Below are 24,481 nucleotides of genomic sequence, written 5' to 3'. Positions count from 1 at the left end.
TGTCATGCAAGAAGTCAAACGTGCAAATTACAATTTTTTATATTATCCTTGAAAAACATATACAGAAAAAACTGTAATGATATAGATTTGTCATTAGGTATATCAATAGTTACTGCAAATGGTGGATAAAGGGAAATGCTAAACTAAAACATGAGAAAAACAAAACAAAAGAAATAATTTTCTGGATAGTCTTTTATAATAATAAAACATTATGGTCCAAGAAATCCAAGAAAACTATTACAGTCATTCCTAAAATAATTTTCGTTGTCGGGCACTACTTTTTCGTAGAAAATTTTAATTATTTCTTTTTTTCCCTGAATTTTCTGGCAAGCTCTGGCATAATGTATGAGTTGTGATAAAAAAAAAATCCATGTACAGTTCTTGGGGGAATGTTGCCACAGATACAAGGATATTTGACGATACGAAAACAGACGACATCGCGTTCATCGGTGAGTTTCACTTTTTGCACCGATCTCTAAGTATAAGTTAGGATATAAATTCATAGCGTACTGATCATCCCAAAATCTTTTAGTTAGACACAATGAATAAAACAGTCGAATCAGGGACTGTTTAGACAAAACTTTATCTAAAACTAAAATGAAAGGATAAAATAATTTTCTTTTTTCAGATAAGATTAGGTATAAAGTCAGGCCAATAAGGGCTAAAGAAAAGGACAATGTGGAATAATTTGTTTCTACTGGAATGCCAACCGTCTATAGAAAAACTCGTTCACCGCCAGTCTGGATATAACTCCACGCGTCCTGAATATAGACAAGATAAACAAAACAGTGATGAAGTGATAGTACAACCAGAATTCTAGTAAACGCTATTGTTAAAACAAAAACTAACGCTTACTTCATATAACATTCACATCCGTCCTGAACAGATTTTTATACGTTGAGATGTCAACAAAACGTAAAACGTTCTTGAATACTAAATTTTATTAAAAAAGGAAAATCATGTCCTTGTACATGTAAGAAGTAGAAATATGGAGAATGATAATTGAATAATGGTTTACATTTCGATGAATCTTTAAAAGCGGTTTGCATCACTTAATGATGGATAGTCGGATACTTAGATATACATCCTCAAAGAAATGAAAGGAAAATATGATTATTCAATAAAATTATCTCAGAACAGGGAGTGTATTTTCGAGGGAGCAGTCACTTGTAACAGTTGCTATTTGGCTGTTTGTTAGCCAATTTCTCAAGTTTCTCTGTTGAAAATATTATTACTTTGCTAAGGGTGTTTGTAATAAGCACTGGGATGAGTGATGTCCGTAATTAAAGATAAAAGACTGGGAAATGGCAACACGTATTTTTTTTTATTTATTTGAAATAAGAGGAATATGAATATTTTCTATTTCAAAATTAGGTCTTTTTAGAAAAATAAGCAAAAAAACAAATCACTTTTAAGTGAATTTTTTGCTTATTTTTCTAAAAAGAACTAATTTTGAAATGAATGTATAATTTGTCATTGAATGTTGGTTAAAACTAATGCATTTATTAAACGGAAAAACCACCTTTGCATTTAGTTGGGGTCTTATGATAAATCATAACCACATAAACATAATTAAATAACCTTTGATGCAAAATGCGCTTTTATAAAATGCTTAAGGCTATGGAAAGTTCGAAGTCTTTGAAATATATGTAAATAGCCAACTTGCAGAGCTCTCCTTTCTGAAGGAAGATCATAAGCAGACTTTATTGATTGTAACCGATAGCTTCGGATTGGCTCGTGACGTCACTAAATCGGTACTGATACAAGTACTGCAAATAATATGTAAACAAAGAATATTCCATAAATATTTCTACGATCATGTTTATTTAATCATCAAAACATGTTGTCTGGTCAAGCTTACGATTGCAGGAATGACAAAAGAGAATATTCTAAAAGTTTTTGATCGGCAACACGAACAGTTTTTGGAAGTAAATTTTCTTATGACATACTGGTCTTCTGACAGCAAATCCTGTTTTTCGTCAATGTTGTCTGACATTTGCTTACATGCCTCAATCTCTTGTTCTGTTTATTTTGGGTTGAAATTATGGGGGAAAAGTCCCAAATTTGAGATTTCTTCGGACATCGTAATCAATTACCCATTTTTTACAATTTTACTTTCACTTTACAAACCGACTTCGTGACGTCACAACTCAACCGACTATGGAGGCGCCCATAGACGCGGAAAATTCAAATTGCTTAATTTTAAATCGCGATTAATTAATTAAAAAAGGAAATAATTTTGTTTCAATTTAATTTTCATGAACATTTAAAAAACTAGTTTCGATATTTGTGACTTGCACAATAACATGGTCTTCTCCTTTAATATAAAAATATTATATAATGAAAGAGAAAAATCTGCTGAATGGCAATATAATATATTTAATAAACAGTTAAAATTGGTCAATTTCATAAATTTTCTCGGAGGCGATTGCTGATAAATAATAAGTAGCTATTGATTTTTACAGGTAATTTTTGATTTTTTTAATTATATTTTAGTGTTTTGAGAACACGCCCTTTCTCTGTATTTTCATCACAATTTTGTCATTATCAATTTGTTAATCGTATAATTAACATATCTAAAATCTAAAACTAACATTCTCCCCTCCATTATGCATATGTCAAATGTAAAGCTCATAGGCTTTAACTTTAACCAGTATAAAGACCGGGTGGCCACGGATTTTTTACGCATTATATAGACTTTGTCAGAAGTGACCAGTCCCTGTATAATAGTCCCCGCACAAATGCAAGTAGAAAATGTTCGAGAATAAATATTGAAAAAAACAACAAACAACATATTACTTTTCTTTTTGTTTTATTTATTTATTATTTATAGGTTAGCATCGTTATAATATATACACAATGAGTAATCTATGGTAATGAACTACTTGGTATAATAAGTGACTATATACAGATGTAATGTAGGTACAAATATGAACACATTTATAAACACATGTACATAGTTGAACACCATGTTTTAAATGTAAATTTCATTTTTCTTATATGTGGAACCAAGAACTAAGATGAGGTGTTTGGAGAAAAATGAAAGCATTCATTACGATAAAGTCAGCTACAAAGTCGTCAATGATTTGCAAATAGTTATAAAATATGCTTGAAAATAAGGACTTACATATCGAAATCGTAGGTCTACAGGTACATACAGGGTATGCACACCAGTTAATTCAGCGTCATGGCTTTGTTAATTCACTTTTTGTGTTGAATGAGTAGGCGAAATAATACTGGTTTCTAGTAGAACAACTGTCACACAGGCCCTTTTAAATTCTGACACTTTTCAGTCTTCATAAAAGCTTTGCCACAAAGGAATACGACTCTTTATTTTTTTCGTTTTAACAGAAATTTAATCATTTAAACATTTTTTGAAAAAGAGAACAAAAAAAAAGAACTTTGATTCGATTTTTGCAGCAATAAATGTACTAGTAATAGAAATAATATCTCAAGAATACGTCAAGTGGATTCGCATGCTATATTATATAGACCCTTACTGATGAATTACAGTCAAACCTCGGTGGCTCGAACTCCAAGGGACCATTGAAAAGTGTTCGAGTTATCGAGAGTTCGAGAAATTGAAGTTCGTATATTTCCGGATTTCTTTCGTTGCCGGTCAGAGTTCGACTTTATCGTTAGAAATTGCTTACTTCCTCCGAAGTTGTGTTAGATCGTGGATCTTTTTCATTCGCTTGCGGAAGATTATGTTGATTTGTGGACATGCTGTGTTTTCTTTTAAAAACATCCAGAGTGTGGGTTCATTGGTCAATAATTTGTTTTCATCCGATTTTCTGTCATGGTTTCATCATACCGACTTCGGAACGTTCTCGAACTTCTATCAGTTTTATGTTAAGATCAAAACTACCTAATTAGTGATGACTTAAATATTACCTGTAATTAACTAAAATGACACTGATTAATGATTGGGTTTCAGTTTTTCACAGCTTTTATTACCCAAGCTGACAAAATGGCTGACGAGTTCGAGTTAGTGAAGGTTATTCTCTAACATTTATTACTGAACGGACCGACTTGTCGTTTCGAGTTTTCGAGTAATCGAAGTTCGAGAAATCCAAGGTTATTTATATTGATTATATAGGAGAAAATTTTGGTACTTTGAATTGTGTTCGAGAAATCCCGGGTGTTCGAGCCATCCGAGTTCGAGCGAGTGAAGTTCGACTGTAAATATTTACATATATGAAGTTTCAAGTGCTTAGGTATAAACGTTACTTGTAACTTTCATAAAAAGGTGAAAAAATGGCATTTTAAATAAACTTGTAGGTTTAACTAATAGATTATACCTGTAATTATGTTCGATGTATGCTTTTACGTTTAGTAAAAGTAAATAGTCTGAGGATTAGCACCTTCCAATCCTATAGCGGTGGCCACTAAGGAGATGTACATATCTCTCTACTATATTACATTCATGGCTTTACTATCACATTTTGCAATGGTGGTAGAGATGATTTTTGAAAACATCTCACTGATATTGCTTTAAACTGCTGATGTCACCTTTTTACTTTTGTAGAGTTATAACTGAGAAATGTGAATGAAAAGCAAGGTAATTCATTTTTAATGGATGCTAGCACAACAATATAAAGTATCGTTCATATTACGCGGGTAATCTAAGAGTATTCAAAGTAACAAGGATTCTACCGGAAATCAAAAGAATGTAATCAAGGGAAAACAGACCCAAACAACAAAGAACATAAAATAATCAAAATAATACATATCAAGTGATAAAAGTCAATGAGCAACTCGGAAAGTCTGTGTACAGCAAGCTCTTGCATAACGTATGTTGTGATATGAAAACTTCATACGCAGGTACTGAAGGGATGTTGCTACAGTTGAAGGGAAGTTGACAATACGGAATAAAAAGTCATTGCGTTTGTCGTATAGTTTGGACAATGGTTTTCCTTTACCATCGATCTCTAAGTGTAGGTCAAGATAAGAGGCTGACTTCAGAGTGTCTGTAGTATTCTTTATCTCAGATTCTTTAAGGCAGATGCGATGTGTAAAATCCCCGATACTATGACTGTTTAAAGAGAATACGTTATCTATATAGCGGAAACGGAGATTTAATGATCTAGCTAAATGATGTTCCTTCTTTTTGATTCGATCAGCTATAAAGAATCAGCAAATAGAGGAGCATAATTTGTTCCCAATGGAATGCCGATTGTTTTTTTGAAAAAAACGTGTCCACCACAGTGGACAGGTATGTTGTCGATAAAAAAATCCAGCATTTTGAAAACATCTTCTTCGGTATTCTATAAACGTATTAATTTTCGCCCCAGCTAATTTTAGCGCTTTCTGAAAAGTCAACACGTTCGCGGTTTTCTAAGTTGACGAAAATAATGTTTTCGATAGTCTCGGTTTCGGTAACATTTTATCGGTAATTATCTGTAGTGTGTGTTTGACACTTACATTTTGTTCTTTTTGTGAATAGAATGTTTGCACAGTATTTATTTCTATTTTTTTTATGTGACAGGTATTCTATGGCCATTGATACTAATCATTATGTAAACAAGACCATCAATTTAAAAATTATAACCCACACGCTTTTACCGTATACGTTTTTTAATAGACAGTATAAATTCATACTTGATTGCATTGAATGATGCGACCCTTACACAAAACGATGTTTTTTGTTTATTAAAACTGGAACCATGAGTAAAACAGTCAAAGGACTTGATAATGTAAATATATTTCGCGGGTACTAATTTTTGCGTTTTTGAGGCAACCGAGAGTATTTGGAAGATGATTTGGAGTCGTGTTTTACAAAGTATGAGGAATCTCTACCAAGAGCTCTTGTATTTAGGTGTGTCGCCTTTTTGGAGTATCAACGATGTATTATGTTTTTGATTCGGGATTTTAATCAGATGTGGGGAATATATGTATGAAGAATTGAAAAAACAACGTAGGTAATAATGCTTTCGTATTGTGATAATAATCTTGAATTTAGGCTTGCCAGAAGATCTTTTGACTATGTAGCGTTATTTTTATGGATTCTTGTGGAGTTTAAGAATCCAGCACATAGACGGTAGATTACAATCATTGTCTTTGTTGAAGAGACCAAAGGAAGATGGCACCGATTTATGGTTTCCACTTTCTCTTCTTTGTAGAGTGTAGTAGTAGTATATATATTATTACTGCTATTATTTTCTATGTCTACCTTTGATAATGAACGTTGGATGTAATAAGTTTTGCAGACCAACACTGTTGTTTTGGGCTTTGTATGCTGGCACGACAACATATTTGGCATGTATAGCAGACGATGTCCATTGCTATATCGGGGTCTTTGAAAACTTATGTAGCATTAACAGTATTTGATCTTCTCAAAACTTTTATACGTTTCAAAAATAAAGACCTTACAGCCTTCGCCTACTCTGACAGTGAATCAATGTCTTCTTGTTCTTGTTTTTTCAGTTTTCTTGCATATTCCTCCATGGTATCCACAAAAACTTAAAAGTTATAATTCGGATTTATGGAACGTGGTTCACGGTACTTGGGGCCTTTAGAAAGGACCTTACGGTGACATTCGTTTTGGATGGTGTTTTAATCTTCCGTGAGGTGACCGGAAGAACCATACTTGAATGGGGAGTTTTTGCAAGAACAGTCAAATGGTTTAGCCTTGAAGTCCTCGAGTTCCTGCAATAGCTTTTTTATAATTGAAGATTTTGGATGCAATCGGTGAAGTATTGGAATATGAAATAACTGGTATTGATTTGCCTTTGAAATACGGGGAATTTTGTTCGTAACGTTCTTGTGATGGAGAATGTTAGCCAAATTCATTGCATATACACCTTTGTTGACAAACAGTAGTTTAAGAAATGATCATTTTTCGTAATCTTGATCTTTAACACAAACTGGTTTAAATGATCTGTGGAAACCAGTATCCAAAATGACGGCCACAAGTCCATATAATGATGAGGCAAGGTTAAGAAACAGGCTTGTCAAGACTTGTTTTGTAAAGGGAGTGTAGTAGAGTGAGAGGTTAAGAATGGAGTTTAGTTCGAATGTGATGAAGTCCAAGAGGTTTTTGTATGAAAGGACGAAGACCATCTATGGAGACATTATGCATCTTAAGTGATATATAGTGGCGATGGCCATGACTCCTTATCCGTCTCGGATTTTAATCAAATAAATTCATCACATTTATGTTATTGTGATATTCACTAGAAAGGTTTCCTATACTTTGATATTGTCATTGCACCCGTTAGGTATTACGATACCTAGTACCGCACATTCGTTTGTTTAACCTTCTTGTGTTGCACCGACATATACAAGATCGCATAAGTTGCATTCTAATCCAGTTAATTCGTTGACTTGCAAATTAAGTCATCATGACTTCTTGTGTGAAAGGTTCTGTTTCGTAAGGGCACTACTGACGAAAGAGTCGTTTATTAGAATGTTGTATGTTTTGCAATTTTCAATTCCACATTTTGATATAGTACAATGTTGTTCGCCATCGTATTCAAAAAGATCATTCAAAGTGAAAGAACATTCCCCTTACAAACAATTCAAATATGGCATTTTTTTTACATCAATGAACACTTAGTATGTAAATGTATCTTGTCTTAAAGATGTTGCTTTTAAATGAATCTAATGAAATAAAACTCAATGTATTATTGTTATATAAAGGTTATTTGTAATATGTAATACAACTTTGTAACATGGATAAAGCTTCTACATGTATACTAAATGACTTAAATAGGTCAAATTCCAGTAGATGATACGATCATCTGCAGTGCTGGATCACATTCATTTTTCTTCAGCTGTATTTCACTGTAATTATCCAATTTTGAGAGAATTTGCCTTGATGAAGTCGTTTTATAGTTAAGGTTCTAAAGAAAATGAGAAACGTAGCAATAAACTGTTTATAAAAGTACCGTGAACTTGTGAACCTCATTTACACATAACCATATCCATTTCAAACAAACATTTTGGCTTCATGGCTATATATAAGAATGTACTGTTAAAAGAATTCTTTATGAACTTAGCTTTCAATCTGTTGAATCATAACTTAGCATCTCGATTGTGTGAAGCTAATGAAACCATAAATCTAAGTAGGAGGATACTGATTGATACTGTTACATTACTATTGATATTCGACAACTTACAAGAGCGTGTGTAAAGTCAATCTTCATTTAAGAGTACGCATTTGTAAGAATCAGGCAAAATGTCAAATTCCCACCGATCTGACAATATAATATCACTCAAGAATGTTTTCTCTATTTGAAAAGACTATTATTTGATCTCTGCATCATTGGATTTGCTCGTGAATTTTTCAATAGAATGTTAGAAAAATGTTTTAACAGAGTTATCTGCCATTTAAATGTTGACTTACAATGCATTTCAATAAAATATATCTCAATGCACCAACATGATATGGAAAATCTTGTTGTTTCCCATTGATTCTGAAAGTGCAAATAGTCAAATTACACTATCAAAGTGATGCTTTTTTCCATACCATGTTCAATCCACTGCCTGATTCTTACAAAGACTGACACTTAACAATCATTATTATTTTTGTTAATAAACGTTGGTAGTGTCAAACACACCATAAATTACGGATTGATTATATATCATTCAACGAAACAAACAGTTAATGAATTACGCAAAATATTTTCTTTTAGATAATAATGATATCATAGCTAAGTTAACTGGTTACAGCAATTCATTTCTTGATGGTGAAAATATAATGCAAGTGGTTAAATGGAAATTATAGAATGTATATCATTACCACAAAACGAGTTCTTGTATCGTACATGGCAGAATTTGGCTTCCTTTCTCGATATTTATGGTTTTGAGTATTTTTTAAACTGGAATTTGAGTTTGGGTCGAAATTTTTCTACACATTTGGTTCTAATGCTGCTTTTCAGATATTACTCTTTTCACTTGTACCAACATGCCGCAATATTTGATATGATAGGTATTTTTGTATTAAGAAACTACTGGTTTGATACTATTGTTGGTAGAGAGTAATCAAGGGAACCAAGGTTATAGCGGTAATCAAAAGAATGTAATCCAGGGACAAAAACCAGAAATGGTAAACAGACATACACAACAAAGAACATAAAGTAAACTAAAATCATATATACAAAGTAACAAAAGCAAATGAGCAACTCGGACTCCACTAAAAACTGGAAGCATAGACCAGATGCACCGGTCGGGTAATCGTCCTCTGCTTTTCTAGGAACACCGAGTACTCACAAGTTCAATAGATGTTTTACCGAAATTTGCAGAAAGCACAAATTTCAAAATCCATAAAACATTAAATCCTCATTTCTTGTTTTGCACATGGTGGAAATTTCTATGATTAATTTTGCTTCTTATTGCAGTAGCTTTGGTTTTGAGTAATTTTGAATACAATTTAAGTAGCAAGGGCTTTAAAAGTTAAAAAATTCTTTCTACTGTCTTGAATATGTTTGCATGTGAATTTCTTTTATAAACTTGTTTTACGACTGATTTGTTTTTAAATTACTAAAATATTGAAACCAAATCTGGAAAACGGGTATTTTTTTCCATTATGTACAATTTGATAATTTTTTTAGTCTATAATTGTTAATATTTAATTCCTCTACACCCTTTGATCAAAACGTCCTTTGTTATGTTTTGCAATTACTTATTATAAACAACGTATAAATGAATAGATTGGGGGGGAGAATGTGGAGTTTACTATTTGAAAAAAAAAACATCGTAAAATGTGGGATTTTCTAAGTTTTTTTCAAACTTTCCAACAAAAAAGCCGTTGTTATATTGTAATTATTTTGTCATAGCTTCAAGTTTTAGTAACCTGTTGTTTACAGAAATATAGTTAAAAACAACACTTATTCATTATAGCCACAATTTTAGGTGAAACACAAATCAAGACTCATTGGATGTTTTGGGAACCTTTAAGGCTGTTAATAGCACCTTCGATCTACATATCCTACACATTTGGTATTAATGCTGCCGATTAGTGGTTACCAGAACAGACAATATTTATAAGATTGATTATTTGGTTTTTGGACAACATGAAAGTAAAAGACATAAAATAATTGTTCAGAAGGTATTGAAAAATCGCGAAAAACAAACATTATAATATTAATGTTTTATTATAATAATATCATTTGTATTATTATATTGTTATTAGATGATATGAGATAATATTATTTAGGTATTTATTTCTTTACCTACTTATTTATCTGCTAATCCATGTATTAACGGTAAATATATTGCAAATTTTGTTAAATAATCTATGATATCAATCAGGTGACAATATCAATTATGTTAACTTAACTTTGGATAAGACATATGTATTATAAATTAAAGAGATAAAAAAAGACCTTAAACAGTTTGTACTATTTATTGTTTAACTTTTAATGGTATTATTAATAATAAAGAGTTAATCGTAACCATATAAACTAACATATAAAGGTAAACAATTTTTCATTTGGTGCAAATTATAATACACATATATTCTACTCCAGTAATGAATGGTCTGATTATTTCTTCTCCACTCGAGATAGTAAAGGTATAATGTTAATTATGTGACATGTTTGAGCATCTTAAAAACTTTATTTTACCCTAGGGTCTGCAGCAATAACGTGTATTTTAAATCAAGAAACGAGTAAAAAAGAATCCTCCATGAAATCTGAAGATAACTAGGATAAATTATGAACAAATCAACAATTTTGTCTACATTTTTGTTGGGAATTACAAAAGAACACGTTAGTGTGACGTATAGTGTTATTGTCGATACCGTCTTGAATAATAAGGAAGTATAAAGAAAAGAAAATAAAAAAAATAGAAGCTGACAGTATAAAGAAAAAGCGAGAAATTATGTTATTTCGTTAGTTCAATGGTTTATAGATGTTTTTGAAGTATAGGTCTCAGTATTGTATTAATTTTCCCATAGACGTCTATAGTGAAGTGCATATTTTTCGGATTAAAAAAAATATTTAAATTGATTCAATAATACTTTCACTTATGTAGCATTTCTAAAGACGCGCGAAAAAATAATTTCCCGCAAAGAAAAAGTAGGGCGATTCCACGAAGATCGGACAGAAATGTAGTCTTGAACAATAAATAAACCATTTTTTCTACTTTCACTTTCGTTTTGCACTTATCAAACAAACTTTTTCAGTGGAACATTTTTATGTTATTTATGTTAAATTTTCTTTAAAAAAAAGTGCGATGTTTGCTCTTATTTATAACTCATTGTTCATATCTTTTGACAAAACATTAGTTTGTAGAGAGGCAAAAAGAAAATGCACACGGCCTCCATGTTTTGACGTACACCCGCTCAGGGATATGCAATGCGATACTGGTACCTTTATACGAGTTCTTTTTGTTCATTAAACCATTTGTAAACAAATACTTACATATCATTTAAACTTCTCTCCTCGGAGATATCTTTAATTGAATTGCTCAAATCTTTAGATATATATTAAAACTAAACCTTTCATGAAAACAGTACAAATGTTTCTATATACCAAATACATTTCGTTTTGACCTTGCTTATAATGAATATAAAGGGTAAGTAACTTTCTGAAATGTTTTCCCTATTACAGCACATGTTATGAACAAACAGGTATAGCTTTTAATTATAGTACCAATAATAAAACAATTGTACACATCAATAAAAACTAAAAAATAATAAAAATGTGAAATGTGAAATGTCTCATCTACGTGATTCTCATGTGACTAGCATAGTAAAATTACGATCGATAATTAAAAGTTTCTAGACGTACTTGTGAAAAAACGTTACCGAATGATTTTGAAAACGGAGATCATCGCGTATAATTTTTGTTATTGTTTGAAAAACATATTTTTCTCGAAAACACACAACGTATTTCTTGCACATATGTATTAAACAATCTTAAGAATGAAAAACTAAACACGTTTTGGTTCACAGAGAAAGTATATTTTTGACGTTTGCTTACTTTAACCATCAACCAATTAAGGTACAATAACTTATGTCAATATTTATCAGTTGTATATCATATTACTGTCCAGTCATTTAAGTTACTATGCAGGGATATTTCACCTTTTAAAACTACTAACAGAAAAATCAACATCGGTCCATTTGTCCATTTCCGGCGTTCTCAAATATAATTTGTGAAATAAAGTAAAAGCAACGAATCTCATAGAATAAATCAAAATCAATAGATGGACAAAGAGATGGAGAGGTACATATAGGGATTTCTCAAATTTAGAGTTTGCAAAACAGAATTATTACTCCAAGTTTTGTTTAATATGTCAATCAAATTGAAATGCGTTTCCTTTAAGGTTAATCATGAATCATTTGATAAAGACATGTAAGACTACTAATTATACCATATCCTAAAGAAGCCCTCACATTTCCGTCCGTCCCTGTGTATTTAAGACAATGTAATAACAGATAACATTTCATTACGATATGTCATTTCTTCTTATTTACATCGTTCGAGTCGTGTGGACACAGAGACACTGTAAATAGAATTCAGACTAAGTCTTTAACAAACTCTTGTCGACTTTTATTTAGTTGTTGGATTATCATCACAAACGTATTTACCATATGTGTTCAGGAATTTTATATCTTATTTTTATGTGATTCGGAAATAGAGAGGATAAAGTAGGATGCCTGGTTATTGGGTCTTATTGAGTTATTATCAAAATGTGTAAAAGAAACTGCCTTAGATATAATAATAATTCTGAAAAATACATACCCTTTCTGCAGTATTTTTTTGTTTCAACTAAAGAAGAATGGATACAGAATATACTTCTCTATTTATAATGTAAAGATAATTAGCAATGAAGATAACCCCATATCTACTTGCATGATTCTCGTTGTAAAATGAATAGAAAATATAACAACGTCATCGCATTATTAAAGATAGGACATCTAGTTGTATATTGAATGATACAATATCACGCTGTTTGGAAATAAACTATGATAATCTGAAATCGAGAACACAAAAAATTGTATTGGGCTAAATAATAAAATTCATATGGAAGAAAATCCATCAATAAATTGTTTCGATTTCTGATAAATCTGTTATTTATTACAACTAGAGGGATTGCATTTATTCATATAGTCTAACTTACCAGTGATCTAGTGCTTAATTTTAAACTTTTGCCATTGTGCAATGATTTATTATATCCTTTGATCGATTCTCAAGTTACTCTTTTGAATCCATCAGGATAGAAAGCAGACGGGCACATACATGTCGATTTTTACTAAAGGGTAAATAAACATACCACCCCACTATACAGTGGTTAAAAAATCAAACGAAAAATAAATAATACCTACGGTTACAATTAATATAAAACGCGCTTGAATAATGACATTTGTCTTTGTCTTGGATTGAAACTTGCTGTTTGGTACATTTTGATACTTATTAAGACCTCATATTTGAGATATATGAAACAATTTCTTCAACAGGTCCAACTTATTCGAATATTACAGGAAATAGAGAGATTGACTTCATCCTATCGCGCATGTTACAGGACCGGTATTATAAAAGTGCTCTACATCTTTCAAAAATCAATGAAATATCTTATTATGGATTCGATAACAAATCAAACATACGTGCTTTTTTCTGTTTTCTTTATACTACGTACGGACATACATAATATGTTCATGGTACATTCCGTTAAAATGTAATTGACCACTTGGAATTATATAAAATTATAAATAAATTATTTATTTCAAACAAGATCTCATAATTTGAGTTTTTATGTAAATTACTTTGCGGCATGTGTTTAAATCGACTATGATTTTTGTATGAAACCTGCTAGCACCATATATTTGTGGTATAATTCATGTTAGCGCGTATTGGCAAAACATATTTAATATATATTTAGACTTACTTATATTATTCATAAATCTGTTTGCAAGGTACATATTAAAACACTCTGTTTTTTTATTATCATTTCGAGGATCTAGAAAACTTTTTTAAGAAAACAAATTTCATATACAACAAACATCCCCATTTCAGACTTAAATATCATGTTTAAGAAATCAGAACGGTAGTATGGGTAAAATATGACACTATGAAAATATATGATACATCTAAACTCCCAGCTTATGTCTCATTACCCAAATGACTGCACTTATGTCATTTTTTATTACCCGTTTCAACGATACAAACGGTACACTTGACCATACAAAGCTTCAGGTTTCTAACGGGTTTTGCAATTTAAATTCTGATTTGTGGGTTGTTATATATCAGGGTGATAAAGGTCTATCATAGCATTGAAGTTACACATTTTAAGTGTTCTATCATGAATAAAAACGTATCATCTTTACTCGAGGCGTTATGTCTTTGAATGGCGATTTTAAAGACGTCATTTTATAGATAGGTATATATGTGGGCAGTCCAAACTGTTATTTAATAAGCATCCAAGTATTAGTGTTACTCTTAACTGAAATGACATATTGTTCAGATATTTTTGTAATGATTAAAACGAACGACCGTGACCAGAAATGAAATGAGTTCAATCGTTTTAAGGCAGGAAACTCCCAGTACAATATCTCTTACCAAACGTTCTTTTATTGGTATAATTCTGAAACGGATGATTAAAACAAGTAAGCAAATAGACCAAGATTCTAGCGGAAATCAAAAGAATGTTATCCAGGGACAAAAACAAAACATGGAAAACAGCCACACACAACAAAGAACATGAAATAACCAAAATAATACACACAGAGTAACAAAAGTAAATGAACAACTCGTACTTCACTAAAAAATGTGAGCATGGAGTAGGTTCACTGGAAGGGTAAGCGTCTTCTGCTTTTTTTAGAAACACAAGCCCAGTTGCTCTTTTTTTATGATAGAAACGATCGAATATGACTAGAAATGAGCTCAATCGGTTCAAAGCAGCAAAATCTAAATACATTAAAGCATTTAAAGTGTATTGAATAAATATCAAACTTATTTTTTATCTCGTGCGAATCGTTTATTTTAACAAGTCAAAGAGTTCTACTACATGAGGATATTGTTTTCTTGTTCACGTAAAATTAATGATCTGTCATGTTATATTGCATGTTTAACGTTAGTTATTAACACTTGTTTGAATGGATAGTACTGGGACATTTTCAGTTGGTCTTTCCATGTAAAATCTCTAATTGTTGTCGTCTTTCTGACTTAGAGTATTAAATGATATTTTCATGATTCGAATGGCCCTTAATAGTCCATTTTTAGTTAATAATAAGTATTGAATGTAAGTGTGTGCTTCTACAGGAAATGTTTTTTCAGGTATTAATCTTTTCAATTTTTTTCATAATTTTCATATGTGAGAATAAAAAAAACCAAATATTATTTTTTAAGAAAAATAGCTAAACATAACCGAAAACAATTGCATTATATCTTACATGTGGCAAACTGGCAGTACAGATATAGAAGATAACATAAGTAATTGAAGCCATTGGTCAGTTCATAACACGTGAAAAGAGTACAACACTTTATCCCTTCTTTGGTCATGGAGGATTGATATTTTCTTTTGAACGTCAGAATTCTAGTGGTCTGGAACTGCTAAATCATATGAAGTGGCGCTTTTGCTTAACTTATGCTAGAACCTTTACAAATATCTTTATGTGTGAAAGAGCAACTTTTGAGTCGATAACGTACCGAAGTGTAGGCTTCACTTAATCTATTATCCCCATCTTATCGATAGTCTCATTGTATCATTGAAAGTTTTATTACTTGATAATATTTTTTTTTTCGAAACTTGCCCTATTTATAAACCTATATTTTTTTATTTATTCGACAGTTTTACTTCATAGTAGAGAAACCATATGACATTTCAATATATTTGCCCTATATTTTTTATATTCAAATAAAATCAGATCATAATATTGAATATTGAAACCTTAAACTCAACATTTAGAAACAAATCAAAATTGAAAATTTCATAGCTAACTATTTCTGATAAAACTATAGCGTATATTACATTTGTCTCGAAAAAAACATATAAATCATGTTTACTATAAAGTATAAGACAATAACAAATGTACTAAAGGCATCAGTTTCTAGAACACCTGTCATTCCCTTTTCATCATAGAAATCATGTTTGTTTGAATTAAATGGTCACTTGTTAGTCAAAACAAGAGAGGCTAGATTATTTGATCAAGCAGCAAATCTATTTGGCAGTAATGAAACAGCAATCAAATAATTTTATTTTCTTTTAAACATTTCATCATGGAAATTGTTTAAGCGTTTATATGTTAATAGATATAATGTAGATATCCTGGAACAACCATTTAAAAGTCATTCGATGAAACAGTCACTACCATACAACATTTTTCAGAATTTCTATAAAAGCCAAGGTACTTATCATTGATGTATTACCATAGATTTATTGATTTTATTTATTATCCATATAAACCATATCATGGATTGTTGTTTAGTCGATGAAACCAACACTTCTGATAGTTTGTAGTGTAATTACTCACAACTCATTGTGGTGAAAAAATTCACTTTTTACACAAAATTTCTACTCCATCTTGCGATTGAGCCTTATTGTATTTAAATTAATTGGCGTTTCTTCCTACACCGATGAGTGAATAGGCGTGTCAAATGGAGATAGCGTTAGAAAACTATCTTACCAATGGTCTATCAGTTTGTATCAATGCTGCTTCAGTATCTTTAATGAATACATTATTTGAGGTGTGATCAAAGCTTGATTGACAGAAAAATAATGTTGAAACCTACACAATTTCTTAACCATAAAATGTCAGTCCGATCGTAAAAGGCATAGAGGAAGAAATAAACGGGTAGTGTAAATATCTTGGAATGAGATACTCTGGATAATGTGAATAGGATAACAGTTACCGACAGGAATACTCAGGATATTGGTCTCACTGATAAAGCGGTTTAAAAGACAGTTTTTTCCTAATAGCTGCCGATATGAGTTATGAAAATATTTTGACTAAAAACTTTCTTTCATGCTTAGCTATTTTTGTGATACTGATAGTGCATGCGGTTGGGTCTGCCAATTCCCTCCCGAATAGTCAATTATCACAAACAGCCTTAAGTGAAAATAGAGAAAAGCGAAATGCCGAAATTGACTCAACACAAAATGAAAATATGCCGATAAACAAACGCTATATTCCGTACGAAGAGTTACAGAAGCGCCTTCGTCATTACATCGGAAAGCGGCATGACAAATCACAGCAAACAAACGATCTCTCACAAGCAGCAGAAAAACGAATGAGATATTTTGTCGGTAAGAGAGGAGACGATGTTGACGCCCTTTCACCCGCAGATATCGCCAAACGAATGAGGTACTTTGTTGGAAAGCGGTCAAGATTAAGATATTTTGTCGGTAAACGTGGGAACGATGACACTGCTTCACCCTCTGAAGATGGAATGGAAAAACGAATGCGATATTTTGTTGGTAAGAGAGGATACCTACCAGTTGAAGGAGGCTATCTAGTAGAAGAACAAACAATTGATCCGGCTGAAAAGCGAATGCGATATTTCGTTGGAAAACGCAAACAAGACGATTTCATTAATGGAAACGCATTTCATAAGCGAATGAGATATTTTGTCGGAAAACGAGATCCGCTTGAAGAAAGTAAGAACGATTATGAAAAACGAATGCGGTACTTTGTTGGAAAGCGAGATAATTCAGAGACTTCTGAGGATGACAGGCAATATGAACAGAAACGCATGCGCTACTTTGTTGGGTGAAAGTTGTAAAAGGATTTAACTTTAAGAAGACTGTAAGTCTGTATGTAATTTGAACGAAAAATATGAATATTTTTAAATGCTATGATTGCATATCAAGCGCTTTTGATAGACAACTTACGCCTTTGTTGAAAGTTAATTACTCATATAAATTCATGAAATTGCATTTTCTGTGTATAATCTAAATAATAAGAGTAGTATTGACACAATTTAAAGGGAAATTAGATCATGTATCTTTCATCCTATTGAAAGAAATACCTAAACATGCAAAATTCTATGAATTATTAAGGTCGTCACAGAGAAACTTCGATTTATCATATTATTCATTCTAAAATTTATGTTCAAACGCTAAACCATTTTGATGGCGTTTTATTAGGCGTCTTTCAAAGCAAATGTGTATTAATTGAATAAGACGAATGGTTGAGCAAAAATAGCAATACAATTATGTGTACGGCTCAATGTACTATATGGCAAGAAAAAAGAAATAAAATATTTAAAAAAAATACTAGACTTACATTTTCATACATATTCAAATTTGTTGCAGATCTTTTTTTCTTATTTGTCATGAATAATCCTGATCGTATTTTAGATTTAAAGTTGCAGAATTACCTTATTTACTTTATATTGAAGTGTTATGATTGATTCAGAATTTTTATAGATGTAATTGGAACTAATGTATTGGAATCATATCCCAGATGTAGTTTTTATTTTATTTTAAATGTTTTTATGTGTTAGTCTTTTTAAAGTCTAATAGATAATTTAATATCAAAATTAAATCTTTAAAAAAACAACATTTAGTACTTTAGTAGTCATATACCAAAGTAACTGATTTGGATACTTTTGTTTTCTAATTTATGTTGAAATTAAAACCAATCCTTCATTCTTTTACGTAAATGAAAAGTTCAGCAGGTTGGCGAAATCACCGCTTATTATTGCAGTTTTTAATCAGATTTTAAAATCCTTTTTTCAGACGAATTGGATCTTTTTGAGAACCAGTTAAATGTACCAAACCATTTTTTTCCAAACTAACCGGTGACGATGTCGAATTTTCTTGCTTATTTATATTCAACACGCAATCAAGTGCAAGCGTTTGTTAATGTATTACTGAACTATTTGGTATCTCTGCACGGTATCACTGCTATATGAACGCAATGAATGTAATAAAATCACAAATATTTGTCGGCATGAAGATGCGATCGTTCTAGTAATTTTCAGTTTCTTGGTTTAGGAAGTCTTAATGGCATCCAAAGAAAATACTTGGATGGGTTATCGTCAATATTTGTTGGCATGAAGATGCGAACATTCTAGTAATTTTCGTGGTTTCGGACACCATAACAGATTGGTTTAAAACTACCGATTCTGTATGTGTCGCTTCAATAAATCAAGTAAGTGTGCTATGTATGAGCAACATAACTATGTTGCCAGTCTCTGGTTTACCACCTAAGTTGAATCTCTGTGTATTTTTTATCGTTGCGAAATTAGATGTTTATTACTTATTCGTCAGTATACTCTACTTTGTATTCCACTTGCTATTGTTGCATGTTATTAACAGTGCGTACATTGTACAGCAGAAGTGTTTCCTTCAGCTTATCCATTTCCACATGCTCTTCGATGCATCCAAATCTTGTGTTTTTTATCAAATTGAAAGTACTTTGTATAAATTAATGACGGGTACGTTTTATTTCGAGGAAAATGCTACGTATCAAAACTGAATAAAATAAATTGAATTAAAGAAAAATTAGCATCTTTTCTATTTCGCGCTCTAATTATAGGCATATGAAAATCAACTGAAAGCATATTCATTGGTGGAAGCATTTTATTATTTGATATTTAAATATTTTAATATCATTAACTTTTATCAAGCAACTAGTTACATTATATTGTTTTCACATAACTGAAAATAAAACGTATGCATATTGCAGATAATTAAACCATTTATGATAGCTACAGACAAACACACCATTTGATAACAAACGTGATTAAGACAACACCAAATTGATTACAGAAATACATTTTTTAATTCAAAAGTTCCTGATTGATCCGACAGAATCTATCATTGTTATCACATTTGCGTAGTTGAAAATTGTGTTAGACAATCGTGGTTACCATGACTCATACGGAAGGTGTTTTGATACACATTTTATTTATAATGTCAACATCCTGGTCATGTCTTTGACACACGTTACACGTCAGACATAGCTGCGTTAGCTGTGACAGAAATAGGTGTATAGTATTTTTTGGCTCCATATAACATTTAAGATTCAATAATTTTATAAAAATGGTTGGAATAAAGTACCATGCAAAAATGACAATGCAATTCAATTGCAATATTTAAATCATATTTATATTAATATCAAAATCATATTGAATAGGTCAGGCAGTTTAATTTTATGAACAATGCAGTTATATGCCGTATAATTATTGGGAATAAGTTACAGTGTGTATAAAATCACTTATCCCCCCCAAGAAAGTCTAGCAATCGTAGTAAACCTTATCCACAACTTAACTATAAAATCAACAAATCAAATACTGCACAAAAAGGGACAAATTCTTATCAAAGTAAGCCTCTTTTGTGTAAAGAGTAAGTTTTACATAAATATAACAGTATGTTGGATAAATGAGACAACGAATTCAAATTTATTTTGCTCGAGTGAATGGAATAATTTCTGCATAACGTAGTTAGACACTTTGTTGATGACATATATTCTTAGACTGGTACATTGAATCCATTACAAAAATTGTAAAATCTGTGCTATTCATTTACTGACCTACATTTTCCAATTAAGGAATCGATATCTTTACCTAATATTAACACCTTCTATCAACCGCAGTGCGTACTTACATCATATAAGATTTCAAATAAACACTATGTAAAAGTTACAATAACGACACTTTGCTTTCACAAATGTTCATCTAGCATGATATCAGAGTTGCTGATTTACTTTTGTATCTTTGTATGAATTATTTTAGTTACTTTATGTTCTTTGTTGTGTTTGTTTGTTTTCTATATGTGGTATTTGTTCCTGAATTGCATTCTTTTGTATTCCGTAGAATCTTGGTTCCTTTGATTTCTTTTTGATCACCCTATACATAACTTCAACATAATTGTTTAGTATGATAAACATTTTTACTGTTCACATATAAATGTGACGTAAACTTTATTACATGTACCTACTGTCTCTACTATTTTATACTGTTTGCCACCGTTGTTTCCTGAATATTAGATGATATTTAGACTCTGCAAAATAAAAATGTTAAGAACCCATGCCAAGGGTGACATAAAATAACCAATTATTTCATTTATTTCAACATTTGAATGTGACATAGCTACAGATATATATATGTACAATAGCATGTGCTCAGTCAGGAGCCTAAGATTGTTTAAGAGATACAACAGATTTAACCTTACACATGACCTAATGGCATGCTACCTCGCGAACATTTACCAAGCAATGCTTCCAATGTTTCCAGTGAGCATTTTAGGCACTTTATTCTTGATTTCCACTAGAATCTTGGTTCCCTTAATTACTCTTTACTTGGTGGAATAGTATACATAAATGACAGAATATATATAGTGTTCTGAGGAAACACAAGGTCACATCATACAGTTCAAAATATATTCTAAATCTTGAGAAACTTCACTATCATTATCAAACAATGAGGCAGTAATCTGAACAGGTTATTGTTTAAGAAGTTTGAGTTGTCTGAATCCTAAGTGATTGTAATGGCTTCTTTCCAAATACGGCGGAAAACGCATATTAATTCGAAGTCGATTCATTAGGATTACTTCAACGCTCTGGGAGATGATATTAGTTTATTCTTTCTCAATATATTTATAACTCATACAATGAGAAAGTTGTATATTGCACTCAGCTCTATCACACTTCCTTTTTTCCCGTCATCCCGTCCATTCGTCTAAAACATCCCGACTTACACTTATCTAGTTATTGAAATTCCTATCATAGAAATTTTGGGTGACAGGATGGGCAAATAATTTAAACTGTGTAATTTTCATCTTTACTTTGATGTGTACTAATGTGTACACGTGATAAAAACTGTATGCTATGAGCGGGGCTACTTACAACGCAATGTAATCTTGTGTTATAATTTCGACCTAAAAAGCGTAACAGTTTGATATAGATGACTATAAAAAAATAATCAAGTTGACCTTTCTGAAAAAGTAATTGCAGTAAAAAATATAATATTTTGAAATGTATTAAAGTAACTGCTGCCGTTGAAAGGTCCTATATATCATTAATGTACAAGGACTCAAGGTACATTGTTCTTCTTGTTCTGAGCAAAATGTTAAAGGTCTTTTTCACAAGTCAGAAAGAAAGCACGTAATTCAGTATGATATAGTCAGAGAACCCCTGCGCCAATGTTAACCTTGGTACATTCAGCATTAACTTCAATAGATAAAACGAAATATATTATCACTTTTTTAAAGGAAAAGACTTATTTTTTTGACACAACTATTTTCAATACCTTTTTTCTCATATGCATAGTCTCTTCCGGCGTGGTTACAGCTTTATGCTGCATGTAGTTATTTATTTTGATTTGTTTTCATATATTTGTTTTACTTTTACATTATAAATGAGCTTCTTGTCTATTACAAACGAAATATATTGCGCAAAATTAAATATTTTGACTACATAAAAAGCCCCTGTATTATTCCGAATTCTGATTTGAAATTTTCATGGAGGCATTACATTCTATTTATAAATCCCCTATACTTGTTTCCATAAATCAGCATTTAATGATTGCATTTCGTCGATAACAATGTCAGATATACTTAGAAAACATTGATAACATTGTGACCAACATTACAATAATATTAAACCTTCATATGACCGAGTTTTTACCTGAAGCAAGAAGTATTTCGTTTAAAAAATTGTCACAAAAATTTATTCTAAATGTAGTAAATGTGTTAAATAATGCATTTGTTTTAGATAACACATTGAAATATGTTATCAAACAAATTTGATATTTTGTCTGTACATTTTAGCTTGTTGAACTTAAGCTAATATTTGTCACTTGATGTTGTGAACAACAACACTTTGTGTAATCTGTCTAACTTAAAACTTTATTGATCGAACTTCTATACATATTTTGAGCATGCATATACTTATATAATGTGTCGACATTTGGGATTTAGTTTCAACAGCATGTACTATCTTTGGTAGATGTTGTGTGTAATTAAAAACATATATGACGCACCCATGCGTGCTATTGATCTTGTCTTTCACGCTCGCAACATCGAAACAAAATTGTATTGTACGAATGTAAAATCCGCAAACTGTATCCTTAAAATGACTCGACACCAAAGGTAATCTTCAATACTGAATGGTATGAAAAAATACGACTTTGTAACGGAATTGTCATTTTTTTTTCAGATAAATGTGCATAACTCTTAAATTGTTTAGTCTATGTTAAGAAACAATTTGTACAGTAATTTACCTTATTCTCGCAATTCATTTCTTTTCGCTCATAAGAAATTGCAAAATGATATCACCGTTCCATACAGTTAGTTAACTATTAATTAATTGCAAGTCATATCATAGGTCGCATAAAATGCATTAACTTTAGTTTAGGGAGAACATATATATATGTAGTATGATAAATACAGATAATTCATGTCGCTACAACAATGTTGTATTAATATATTGTTACTTTTATTTATCGTGGTATATTTTCTCTTATGCCTAATTTCTTTTTGTTCTAAAGGTAGAAAAATAACACGTATCGCCATATACAAGCGAATCATTACGCTTAAACTCGGTTTCACCTTCATAAACATATTTCCCTAAGTAAAATGTAACTCTGCGTGAAGTTGGTTAGTTATTTTATCAGCTTGGATCAAACCGTTGTGAAAACTTAAAACTTGTGATCAATCTAACTGGCTTACATGTCTTTCAGGCGTTAAACTTGATTGTTAATTCATATACTTTATGCAATAATAAATGTTTGATAAACATATTGAGAGGGAATAATAAAAGCATCATGTCTAGTACTATACTATAAATTTGCACATTGTATTTTTTTAAAGAAATTTCGATTGTTGTATTTTAATATCGTATTACTGTGTTCAACCGCAATTTTCGTTCGAATGTGAATAATAACAAGACCATGAAAACAAGAGTAAAACTACCTCCCCAATAAAAAACAAAACAAAACAAAAAACACAAAAAAAAAACAAATAACAACAATCAAACAATCAAACAATCAAACAAACAATCAAACAATCAAACAAACAAAACAAAAAACAAAAACAAAAAACAAAAAAACTTGAAAAGTAAAACAGACTTAATAACAGAAAAAAATAAACTTTAAAACGTGAATATGAGTTTATCTTTTTAGGGTTTCAGGGACAAATCAAGGATTTCAAGTTAGGGGGGCTTGAATAGAAGTAAAGGTCAAGAATATTTGAAGAGTATATTCCTTTCTAAAAGACAAAAATGATTGTCTTATCGATTCATGATCGTCAAAATAATTCTCAACTGTCTAGTTTGCATGATTTTGTATAGAAACTAATTAGGTACCAGTCCACATTAAATTCAGACACTGCCAATTGTAAAGTGATTCATGGTAATAAAAAATCTACCATTCAAACGATGTTTTTTTCTGTTTATATATGCTATACTTTCACATAACGATAATCATTTCTACATTCAGATCTGTACCATGTAGAAAATTATATAGATATTTTATGAAACTGGCACTTTGCAAGAGTTATCGTTCTTGATTTTGTTTTGATTTGGTTTTAAGTGGAAGATAAATGTATGAAATTTATTCGTTTTGTTTCCTTATTTCTCGTTATTCTTATT

The 24,481-nt window shown here is 31.1% G+C and overlaps 1 protein-coding gene across 1 annotated transcript; it reads left to right on the top strand.

Annotated features, from left to right (window-relative positions):
* The first annotated feature begins 16,676 nt into the window (after positions 1-16,676).
* Positions 16,677-24,266, top strand: LOC148629720 (uncharacterized). The gene has a single exon (XM_088556131.1). The coding sequence runs from the start codon at positions 16,875-16,877 to the stop codon at positions 17,658-17,660; it is 786 nt and encodes a 261-aa protein (XP_088412257.1). The 5' UTR covers positions 16,677-16,874; the 3' UTR covers positions 17,661-24,266.
* Positions 24,267-24,481: the final 215 nt, after the last annotated feature.

The sequence above is a fragment of the Perna viridis genome, chromosome 1 (genome assembly GCF_037379345.1).
Source record: "Perna viridis isolate PV_CMFRI_1.1 ecotype Kerala chromosome 1, ASM3737934v1, whole genome shotgun sequence".
Lineage (NCBI taxonomy): Eukaryota > Metazoa > Mollusca > Bivalvia > Mytilida > Mytilidae > Perna > Perna viridis.
This window is presented reverse-complemented; position numbering and strand designations above follow the sequence as displayed.